Below are 12,479 nucleotides of genomic sequence, written 5' to 3' on the forward strand. Positions count from 1 at the left end.
TTTCAAACCTCTTAATTCTCAATGCGAGGCGAGACACAAGATTGTGCGTGTGAGTTAACTGCAGTCTGTTGGAGCTTACGGGCTTGCTGAGTCAGCCTGGGGACTGTCCAGTAAGTGAATTAAAGCCTCTGGAAAAAACTAGAAGTGTGATCTTACTAGAGGTATAAATGTAGTGCTTTTATGACTTGCAAATGGCACATTCAGCAACACGTGATTTTTCAAGTTTAAAAAGTGAAACGTGCTGACAGCTTTGAGGAGATTAAGTTGGATATGTAACAAAAAGCCTGTCTAGACCTCTGGGTTTATGTTTTAAAAATGTATTAAATGCAGATCAAAAAATGCTTATAAATTGCTCACAGATGCGTTGTTCTATTCAGGCTTTTGTAATAGGTTTGGCTTTTTGAAATTATGTTACTTACTCTTTCATTCTTATGGCCGTCACCATTTTGTTCCTAAAAAAACTCACCTACGCTACAGGAAATAGGCAAAATACGCAAGCAAAAGATTTGGAGGTTTTTGCAGTGTTTTCTTTGTTTCTTTTGTTGAAGGAAGTCTGAAATGTCATGGACGTCTGTCTTTTCAATTGGAGGGCAAAGAAGTTACCTAGCTAAGCTTCTGAAGGTGCAGGTCAGGGGCACAGTGCAACCAGCATCAGATACTGCCTTCTCCTTTGAGGCAAAAGGTACTATTATTTTTCCACTGACTTTTACATGGAGCTCTTGAATGGCATCCAGCTGGCATGCCGATTTTGAATGTATAACATCCCATTTTCCTCCATTTTAACGTAACTGTATCACCAAAATTAATCCAGGTGAATACATGTGCAAAGCAACAAGATCTGCTATTAATCTCTTATTAAGCACATGATGGAGAAGCTTTCTTTTAGCAGCCAACTTAATGCACTTAGGTAGCATATCCATTTTATCTGTTCAAAAAGCTAAATAAGTTGTCGACAGCTTAAATGCTTGTGCTACGAATGGAAGTATCGTGGTCTGTACTCAGCTGAAGTCTTCTTGAGAGCGATGTGCGGAAGGCAGGCACCAGCGGCCTGAACCCTGTGTTTGGAACAGTCAGTCTAGCACTTGTGTGTTGGTAGCTTATAAATGTGATTAGCTGCGGCTACTTCAGGCATAAAAACAATTCAGCTGGAGGATTTTAGTCAGTAAACTGTGCTTGTAGAGATCGTGCCGTTTCAGAGGTTGCTTACAGCATGCCTGACCGAGAGAAGAAATGCCTTATCAGATCAGTCTTAGTTATAGACTGTTTTGATTCTGTAACTTTCTTTTCACACAGAGCCAAAATTAATAGTAGGTTTGTACCAATTTTTTTTTTTCTGGTGGATAAGAAATATATACTGATGTTGTTCCCTGACAATAAGTGAAATACTCCTCCTTCACCAGAGAAATGCTCTTTAAATACCTATAGATCTGTTGTGTGAGTTCTTTCCACGTTTAACTTAATTTAGTTTCGGAAACTCTGGTGATTTCTGATGATTAAGGTAATTTCTTCTCAAACATGGGAATGTTTCTGTGCATTTAAGCTTTTTGTTGTGTATAGAGAAATAGAACGATGGAAGTTTGTGCATCGTAAGTTCAAAAGTTTCTATTTGTCCAGAATAACGCCTTAAAACATGATAGCTGTCTCTAAAAAGTCAAATTCTCTCTAGTAGAGACTTTACTTGCTAAAAGATGAATAAAGGAAGTTTTTTACCCATTGAAATCAAAAGTGCTAGGTCTCTGGGTTTGGTGACAGGAATTGTGTTATAGGGATGCAGTTGGGGAAATGGATATTATAATTGCAAATGAAATGCATTGCTGATAAATGTGATTAATAACTATTGGGAAAGATGGACTGAATTACTCATATTACTTGTTTCTAAATCATCTGTAATCAGGAAAAAAGACCTGAATCCAGGTCCACAGTGAAATTGAAAAGCACAACGTTTTAAATGGATACAGAAGTCTTTTTCATGGCATGCCAAGCTGGAACCCTGAATGCGTTTGGTGACTTTCTTTTTCTTTAGGTACTTTTCTTATACCTGGAAGTTTAACCGTGAATAATAAATAGTGAAGCTCACATCTTGTCTGCTATGGGATTACATTTTTCCCACAAGCAACTGTGCTTTTCTGACAGTTTTTGCAAATGAAGATGGTTTTACGCGGAGCAGCTGACATGAGCATTTCACATGCTGCTGCTATACTTTTAGAAAATTGTTATGTTTAAATGTATTTGGTGTGAAAGGGCAGAAATTAACAACTTTTGATTGTCTTGCCACAACAGTGTTTATAACTTTGCTAATTATGCAGATTCTGCATGTGGACTGTATAAAGCCAAGAGAAACACTTCACAGACAGTCCTTCTACTGGGTAAATCTGATTTAAAGAGGCTTAAAAAAACCCCTTGACTCTTGCGTGTTACGTAGTAGATGAGCCAAATGCACGGTCCATCCCATACCATGATGTCTGATGGTTTGAAGAGGTTCCCAATCTTGGCAGACGCTGTTTGGGGCTTTTCTGCCACTGTTCTCTGCTGGCTGCCCAACCAGCAAGGTGGTGGTGGTGGTGTCTCTCGGTGGGGTCCATGCAATGCCATCCACCTACACAGGAGGAAGCATGTAGCTGTTGAGGCAGGAGCTGCTGTTCACCAGGTACATGCTATCTCTTTCAGGAGGAGAAGAGTCTTGCTGGCTGGAAGCAAGCTGCTGTTTGGGCCTCGTACCTCAGCGATGCGCTGAAGTTATATTACCTTCTATATCCTGTTTCTCTTTAATCTGAAGGATAGCAATCAATGAAGATTTCGTTTGCGCAAAGATGTTGTTAAGCAGTTCTGTTAATCGTAATGTGAAAACTAATAAAATCAAATCTTTTTACAGATGCAAATACTGGCATTATGATGATAACCTGCTCACCTCCAGTGTTGTCATTGTCTTCCATAATGAAGGATGGTCCACACTCATGAGGACAGTCCACAGTGTCATTAAGAGAACACCAAGGAAATACTTGGCAGAAATTGTGCTGATTGATGATTTCAGCAACAAAGGTATATTTGGAATATTAACATACTACTTGTAGGAAAGGAAACTTCATTTGTTTTAAAAACCGTTTTCTTTTGATTTATTCCCTGCCATGGATTGAGTTGACTCTGCAAGAAAAGTAAGTTGCTTCTTCACAGTCCTTTCAGTTCTCAGTGAAGGGAAAGCTTTTCCAATGAACTGCTTTCATAAAGGTGGCAATCCTTTACGTGTATGAAGCTGTTTGAAAGACAGGATCTGTGGTGGGCTCTCTTCCACAGTTGTGGGAGTAGTATATAGTAGAAAGCAGGCACAGCTAGTGCCTCTCTTAGCTCTTGTGACAACAGGCAGTTTTAAGAGTTTTGAAGGAGTTTAAGTTAAGCCTGTTAGGAATAATTTTTCTTTATTCCATGTAGGAATCCAGATTCCTTCTCTTCCCCCTCCCACCCCCACTGTAATAAAAATATATCTAAGGCTATTAAATTATGCTTCATTTTCAATATCTTTCTAATTTTCAGCATTCTTTTTTAATTAAACATCACATTAAGGTGTTTATTTTTTCTTACTGGGGGAGGAGCTTTTAAGAATTTAAGTGCGTTTTAATCTCTGCCTTTCTTTGAGTCCTGCATATCAACATTTTCAGAAGTCTAGAGATTTTCCTCTTCCTTTGTAATACACATTCTGGTCTTGGTTTATAGTCAGGATGTATGTACTTATGTGTGATTCTTATAAATATAAACATGCACTGACTTTTTTCCTTTAATGGTGGTATCTTCAGCATTAATTAAGGCTGAATACAGAGAAGAACTAAAAGTGGTATGCTAGAGATATAAGATGATTGATATAGAGGAAATCTGTCTGGTTTTAAACTTTAAACAGATTTCAAAACAGTGCACCAAAGCTATACATTCTGCAAGATTTTATTGCAGCGTAGTTCTTGGATAGAATTCGACAGAGAAAAAGAGTAGACGCATAAATAAAAACATAACTTTGAGTGTGGGGGATGACAGCCTTTTCTAGATGACAGCAGCAATGGCTTTTTGGAGCCCCGGCAAGTTTGAACTGGTCAGCAGCATAGAATACATTCCCTTTACCCTCCTCTTTGTTTTTATAATAGCTGAATTGGGTAGTGGCATGGAACAGATGACTCTGTTCTGAAACTCTCCGTTTTATCAAGTGATCTGGGCTTCTCCCAGTTCCAGCCTCACAGGAGGAGTTGTTTTCTGCAGGTATACCCACTATAAATTTTAAAACTGAATTCATCACATAGTCAGGGTTGCCTTTTTTGAGTATAAATCACTATTAAAAATAATTATTGTATGATAATTTTTGCATCTTACCTGTAAGTAGGTAGGTATCATTTTCTGTTTACTTTTACAGGAGAGGAAAAGTTACCTGTATTGTAAACTTGACTACATCGGGCTTAGTCTAATAAAGATACTGTATAGTACATTATAGTCTCCTGTATCTTTTTACAGCTTTTGAGAATTTGGCTTACACACATGCTATAAAACAAAAAGATCTTCTCTCCCAAGGGGTATAATTTTAATAATTCAGTTAGCAGACATGTGCTGTGTTTTTCCTTTTCAGCTGAGATCACAGCTTTCCTTCAGAGCTGTTCAAGGACTGAATTAGCTGTATAAAATAACTATGACACTGATGGTCTCTAGAAAAACTACCATATTTTTTTCCTAATGATTGGACTCAGTACTTGGGTTTCATATGAGTTGTAGCTGACTCTATGCTATGTATATGTAACTCACGGAATGAATTTGTTTGGCATAACTCATACTACAGTTTTCCAATATGATGATTGTTAAATAAAGGCAGTATTTTTCAAGAAATCTGTTTTGAAATACAGAACTCTACTTATGCTCTCTGCTTATGTATAAATGGTTAGCAGATACAGCTAGCCTGGACCTAACATCCAGCAGACCCTTGTCTCTATATTTCCCACACTTCATTGTCCCAAATAACTTTCTTGAATCAGAAAATTCAGTAAAGCAAGCTCAAGATGCAATTTTCTCATGTATGAGTGACTGGAAAACAAGCACGGACTGGAATGGCTCTGAACACCTTGCTGCAACTGTACTGTTTCTCTATAATAATTCTTCAAACTGCTTTAGGCTATTATGTGGTAAACATAATTAACTTAATTTCAATAATTCAAATTGCATTCTAGATGAAAAATGTCCGAGAGAGTAGAATCTTGCTCCACTTCTTTCTCCCCAGAGAGAAGCATGAACTAATACGGGCTGCAGAGCGTGCCAAGCCACCTGAAGAGATCTCCAGTTGTTAGGAGAACTGCAAAACACAAACACTCTTAATCGTAGACGAGCTGCTGGTGGGTTTTTGCTTTTTCAGCCAGAAGAAGAGCAGTGCTGACAGCACAGATACAGGATTTTCTCCTTCCCCACCTGCTTTCAGACTGCACACGTCCTACCTGCCTTTCTACCCGGCCAAGAGCGCCTTACACCCTTTGGGACCAGTGTTGAAGGACGCAGATGCTGGACTGCGTCGATGTTTGCTCACGCTCAGCGTGGCTGTCCTTATTTCTCAGCCACCGCCTTCTCCAGGGATAAGAAATTAAAATGGAGCGTAGCAGTTGCAAGCACCTCTAAATACCGGCTCATAAAGAGCCCTGCCTGTCCTTTATGAGAAGTCCTCTTTCACCAGAAGGGAGTTACAGCTGCACAGAAGCTTATATATGTTAAGCCTTACAGGGAGGAACGGTTGCGATGCTTGGAAAGCATTCTTTTCATTACAATTCTTTGTGTGGAGTCAGTTTATAAAGGGAGCAGTCTTTTTGCTGAACAGCACTCCCTTCTTTTCTTAATCTCCTCTGCAAACAGCAGGTTTGACCGTGGAGAACTGCACGGAGGGATGAGCTGAATTCTGTGCGGGCATTTTTTCCTTTGTCAAAGCACAAAGGGAACAGTAACAAGATGATGACGCCAAGCTAACTGAATGATGCTAGTTCTAATATTTTCAATGGAGACTTCTGCTTTAATGCATGTTAGAGTCCGGGAAGTGTTGCAGCAGCTTCTACTACAGTGTCAGTGTAGCCATGCTGCTGCACATGGGTATTTATTTCCCCATTTTTTCTTATGTTTCTTGGTTAAAAAAAGTTTGTGTTGCTGTGAGTGCCAGCTGTATGGAGGCTACAGCTGTTCTGCAGTAAGAATTCGTAACACCAGATTTTCTGAAGTTCCCTACAACTACAGTTGTGTATGTAGGTCTTCAGCAACTACTTGTTACGTACTTAGGCATCAGCTTTATTTCTTTCTGAAGCATAGAGGTCAATATCTCAGCTGATGCAGCTCGCTTTGTGTAGCCCGTGCACCTGTAAAGAGTGACTGTGAAGTAAATACCAGTGTTTCTTAGTAGCATTTAAAGGCTTTATCTATCTTTTGCATTTACTGATTTTTTCTTTATTGCTATCTATATTTCCCACTGATGGAGCTCCTCATAAGATAACCAAAGGGGAAGTAATGAGCATAGACAAGTAACAGTATTTTCATTAACTTGTTTAACTGTGCTCACAGTAGGGAAACTGAAGCATTAATCAGTGCTTGTGTTAGAGCTGGGCGCCCCACGTTCATAGTATTACAGGGGACTCAGAAGCAGGTGCTTTAGGGAGGACTTGTGATAACCATTTTTCTGCTTCTCAAACTGACATCCATGAGTCAAGGAAAAAAAACTCGCTTTCCTCCCCCGTAATCTGCAATGCCTAAGATCTTTTGGAGAAAGGATACGTTTTTTAAAAAACATTGATTCATGCTTTAATCATGCACTGGGACAGGAGAGAAGAACCCAAAGAAGGGAAGACCAAATTGGTGGTTATAATATTTTTGAAGGATCAAATACACATTTTTTTAACAAAAAACAGAATACTGTAAGGCTGTTGACAGATATCATAAATACATGTTCCAGGTGAACAAAATTTAACACTGGCCAAACAGTATTTCTAACTGTAAAAGTATCAGGATTTTATACACTACTGTCATGCAGTCTTTGTAGTATGGCAAGGGGGGAAAATTCCCTTTTCCTTTGGGAAATAGCACTCACTGCTAACCCTGGCACAGTTTCAGATAATGGACTGCGAAGCCCTGAGACTTGTACTGTAGAAAAGCTTTACACAATCAATATGACAGGGTTTTACAGCTCCCCGTGAGCCTTACATGGTTAAACATTTGATAACTAAAACATTTGGCTTCATAGGCAGGAGAGCTGGAAGTAACTTCAGGATTTAAATCTTTAAAACATTCCTGACAGTCCTTCTGTAACATGTACTTGGAAGTTGCAGAATAAATAATGGTGTGGCATAAAGATTCTCTTAGTACCGCTTCGGTATGACCTCATAACTCTCTTGAATTTGTCCTATAAAAATTTATATCACAACTATCATATCGTATATTCTGCGTATATTACATGGCATGTTATTCTATACAGCATATGTGATAAAATTTTTCTTTCTCTAGTTTAATATTTATGTGTCCTTGAAGATTTCTTAACACACAAGGATTTACAAAAGAAATTGTAACTGTGTGGGAAGGAGAAGAGGATACATAGAACTTTTAGTTGAGAAAACTTACTCTTTTATAAAGGTGAAGAGGAGGGATAAAAGATTCAGAAGACTGTTCTTTGGTAGAATTGCTGAATTTTCAAGTTTGGAAACTTAATTTCCAAAAAACACCGTTTCCATCTCAATTACTTATATGTAGCTTTTGTTTAAACTAGTTTTTTTTTTTTTTTTTTTAAATACTTTTGGCAAGAATATAAAGCATCCTGAAACATGAGTTGCAGCAGGCTCTGGACTTCAATCATTTTCATTCAGGGTGTGGAAAATGTTGCTGCTGAAGCAACCTGATGGCATGTTGCTGCTGAAAGGGATGTCCTTCTCCTTCCACCTGTGCACGTCCCCTCTCCTCTTAGATCAGCGCAGGCATGGCATCCAGCAGCCCCTCAGAGCCGGGGCAGACCAGTGCGTGGATGCCTTGGCTGTAGCTTAGGTGGCTTGTTTTGGTTCCCGACGGAGAGAAACTGAAGCTGTAGGCAATTCTTTCCAGCCTTTCAGTACAAAAATAGATTTTAAATGAACACCAGTAGTTAAATCAGCATAGCCTCAAAACAGCAAGCGCCTGACTGCCAGCCCTTCTGCCTTTGTGAGTTTTCTCAACAGAATCATCTGTGCAAAAATATTGCACAACACTAAGATTCTTTTTTCAAACTGTGTGGTAGGAATGTGGTTTCCAGATTAGTTTGGCAAAGACCAATGTGCAAATACAAATCTGTAACCATTTAAGCGTAGCCCATCTTGATTCTCTGCGGTTACTCATCCTTTTTCTGACCAAGTCCCTTTGGCTAAAAGTTTCCTGTCTCATCAGTATGACAAGCCACAGCTCGTTCACTGCAATTCTGGCCCTCCAATTATTATTAATTTCATTAGAAGATCGGTGTAAGACCACCCCAGCCCCAAGAGGGAACAGGTCTAGATGAGGGAGGGCAATAGGATGAGTATGGTGAGGTTTCTGTCTCAGGCTTCCAGATTTAATAGACTGACAGAAAATTTTGTGAGGCAGAAAGTGAGTGAAGAGAAACATTTAACTGAAAAGTGGTGTCAACTGTACATGTGGCATTATCTGATGAGGAAAGACTATGTGCCGAGTGTAGAAACTTCTCTGCCTGTATGCAATACAGGCGAAACCTGAAAGCCACCGTGTGATATATTGAAGTGACAGGGACTTGTCCACCCAGCCTCCCTGTGATGTGGCCAACCACTTCAGCTGCTTTTTCTTCAGCTGTGCCAGAGGCAAACCTGTGCCGTGAAGTTGGAGACCTCCAAGCCTTGATCTCTTGTGTCTAGTGTTGGTGGGTAGTAGTACGAGCAGTTGAATTAAAGATTCTCTTAATCCTAAACGTCCAGATACCTTTAAGTAGAGTTGGATTTGGGTTGTATTAAGAGTACAAAACTGTTTATTATTAACCTCACCAATTTTGTTTTTTCCTTTTGATTTGATAGCACACTTAAAAGAGAGGCTGGATGAGTATATTAAGCAGTGGAACGGCCTTGTAAAGGTATTTCGAAATGAGAGGAGAGAAGGTTTAATCCAAGCTAGGAGCATTGGAGCCCAGAAGGCTAAACTTGGACAGGTAGGAGCCCATTCACACACAAGTCTGTCTTTTTTTTATTTTGGGGGGGAGAGGTGGTGGTGGTTCTGTGTTCAAATAGACATGTAGAATATTGTTTTTAAAAGAGATTAATTTACTTGTTTAAGCTTCCTTTTTTTTGTTTATAATACAAAATTATGTCAATGTAAACAAGTTTAATTAAATCATTGTGATCTCCTATACAGAAATGGAAATTACTTTTTTTTTTTCTTTTGAAGGTTTTGGTTTACCTTGATGCTCATTGTGAGGTGGGAATTAACTGGTATGCGCCACTTATAGCTCCTATATCTAACGACAGGTAATGTTCTCCTGTTATTGGCAGTGTCTGGCCTCTTAGGAAGAAAAAGTCACCGTTAGAATTTTCACTCCTCAAACTATAGTTAATATGTTTTATATCTATATCAAACTATATCAATATTTGCTCTATGGTGATTTTATTATCTCCCAGCATAAAAGCTATGTAAGGAGGAAGGAAAATAGTCAGGCAAATAAATCTCTGGATAGTTTATTTCAATAGGCATGCTGAAAATTTTGCTTAGTATAGATTAAATATAAGACAACTCTTGACTTTTGCAGCAGTCTGAGGGAGTCTTATAAAAATGTTCCTTTTAGCTGAATAAAGAGCCTGATTAAACAAAATATCTGAACAGTAAGTGATTTTTGGTAGAGGAAAAGTAGCAGTAAGTGTTTTGATTTAAGAGGGATTTAAAGCCCCTGTGATCTCAAAGAGTTTTATAACTTTCTCATCTTTGGTCTTGCAATATGGTCTTACTTTTTTTCCTCTGATGCACTTTGGAGCGCTGCCTCTAGCGAACCGGGGCCAGGGCTTGAGCCTGTCCCTGCCGCGAGCCCGGAGGCTTGCTTGGAGTCGGTGGTGGAAGTGCCTGCGCTGTGTGCGTGGGATCTCCGAGAGGTGACAGAAGAGGGAGATCCCCAGGGGCTTCATTTCTTCCAGCTGTTGAAATGCCGTTGTTGCTGTGTGCTACCGCGCTCTTAGCTTGTGTGGTCGGGGGGGTATGTGTGTTTAGGAAACCATGTGCTTGTTTAAACTCTTTAATCCCATAAAATAACTGCTTAATCCTAAAAACTATTTGTTAACCTGTCTTACTACCAGAACTTTCTTGAAGAGGGTTTTTTGTGTGTTTTAAAGGCTGTAACTCAGCTTCAAGACTATATTTGAGGCCAGGGTACTAGAGAGAAGGTGAAAATGCTTGTGTGCTTCCATTGAGTTACTCTTTTTACACAAGAAAGGCAGGTGAGAACAGGCAGCTTTCGCGGCGTCCCCCAGCACCACGCGCTGAGACGGGGGTTACGGGAGGACCAGAGGTGCCGAGGCGCATGATGCCAGGCGGCTGCACTCAGCAGCCTTCTTCCAAGCCCTGGTCCCCTGGGTGCAGCTTGCTGCTGCTGCTTCTGCCTCAAAGAAGAGCACAGCATTAGTGTTTCTTACACACACACACACTTGTTTTTCTGTCCCAGGCTAGATACAAGGAAGAAATTTTTCCCAATGAGAGTGATAAAACGCTGGCCCAGGTTGCCCCAGAGAAGTGGTAGATGCCCCATCCCTGGAAACATTCAAGGTCAGGTTGGATGGGGCACTGAGCAACCTGATCTAGTTGAAGGTATCCCTGCTCATTGCAGGGGAGTTGGACTAGGTGACCTTTATAGGTTCCTTCCAACCCAAACGATTCTATGATTCTATTTTATCTTACAGGATTTGGCTTAAAAAGATGGAAGTGCTCCATCACCATGAAACTCATTTGGAAAATTTGGGGATAATAACAAGATAATGTCTTTTCCTTGATGGATATTCTACATGGTAGATCACAATGAGGAGCGTATTGCAAATCAAAGAGGAAAAATTCTACTGAAGACTGGTTCTAGGAGCACCAGTAATGTTTTTTTAAACTGAGATGTTGGATTTGCAGGGCAGTTGAATGGGACAGAATAGCGACGTTCCATGTTTACACTAGTAAAAGCTAAGACTTTATCATACGTGTTGACAGCCAAGATCTGATATGAATAGAAATTATGGGAAATAATAATACTGTGAGAACCCTACCCTCTTAAAGGCTCCTCTGTTGCCCCCAGCAGTGCTTTATTAGAAGACCGATGTCAAGAAATACACATAAAGGAAGAAGTATCGGTAAATGAATTGATACATTAGTATTTCAGATGGAACTTTTCTGCTTTTAGAACCTGTTAAAACAGCATAAAGAAAGGACTATCTCTTTTTTTCTTCTAAGGAGTCTTCATTTTTTAATGTTTACAAGTGACTTTTCATATAAACTGCTCTGTAAGATTAATGACTAATGGTTTAGATTTCAGATTAGTCAGATTACTCTTCTGAAATTGTATTTTGCTCTTTCTTTCCCTTCTACAAATGTTTCAGAACTACATGTACTGTACCTCTAATAGATTACATAGATGGGAATGATTATTCCATTGAGCCACAACAAGGTGGGGATGAAGATGGCTTTGCCAGAGGGGCCTGGGACTGGAGCTTACTATGGAAACGAATTCCGTTAAGCCACAAGGAAAAGTCCAAACGAAAACATAAAACTGAGCCTTATCGGTAAAGAGAGCTGTTTACATACTGTGAATTGTAATGAATAATTGTCTAAACCCTTTCGTTTTTCCCTCCCCACTCTTTTCCCATGAACTACGGCCGGTGCACGCGGGTCCTTGCACATAACCGCATCTTCCCTGCCACCATCCGCCACCCTGCAGAACCACATGCACTGTGCCGCTTATAGATGTCATAGATGGCAACACTTATAAGATTGTGCCGCAAGGGGGTGGTGACGAAGATGGGTTTGCTAGAGGAGCATGGGATTGGAGTATGCTATGGAAGAGGGTTCCCTTGACCAAGCGAGAGAAGGAAGGCAGAAAGACAAAAACTGAACCGTATCGGTAATCACTAAATCACTTACCCGTTTCTTTTTTTCTGAAGTCGATATTGATCCACTAAAACTTGCATGTACTTCTGGCCTGAAAATCTTTGTATTTCTAACCACGCCAAACTGCTTTGTTTGATCAGACCTATTTGCTTGAAATACCTTTGCTACCTTGTGTTGCCTCTCCATTCCTGCTCTTGTGTGGTTAATAGGGTGCACATTAGAAATACAGGGTTTTGTTTGGCAAAATACAATACTGTATGACTTTGTTTCTAGGGAAAACTTTATTTAGCTACGATACTTTTAAAAAGTAGTGCTGGAAACAACAGTGCTTATTTAACCATTTGGTTTGAAATAACGAGCATGCTGTGAGTATTTATAATAGCTGGTAATGCATAAAG

At 39.7% G+C, this 12,479-nt stretch overlaps 1 protein-coding gene across 2 annotated transcripts in view; it reads left to right on the forward strand.

Annotated features, from left to right (window-relative positions):
• The window catches only part of GALNT7 (polypeptide N-acetylgalactosaminyltransferase 7), a gene marked incomplete at its 5' end in the record, with an annotated part of 71,104 nt that overhangs the window by 45,390 nt on the left and 13,235 nt on the right, over positions 1-12,479 (forward strand). Inside the window, 4 exons of one of the 2 annotated variants that reach the window (XM_081999578.1) lie at positions 2,873-3,039; positions 9,033-9,163; positions 9,400-9,479; positions 11,574-11,756. In XM_081999578.1, coding sequence (XP_081855704.1) covers positions 2,873-3,039; positions 9,033-9,163; positions 9,400-9,479; positions 11,574-11,756 — 561 coding nt within the window. Of the gene's footprint in view, positions 1-2,872; positions 3,040-9,032; positions 9,164-9,399; positions 9,480-11,573; positions 11,757-11,911; positions 12,095-12,479 lie in introns of both variants that reach the window. The other variant, XM_081999577.1, reaches the window with a different exon arrangement.

This window comes from Phaethon aethereus, assembly GCF_964289735.1.
Source record: "Phaethon aethereus genome assembly, chromosome: 4".
Lineage (NCBI taxonomy): Eukaryota > Metazoa > Chordata > Aves > Phaethontiformes > Phaethontidae > Phaethon > Phaethon aethereus.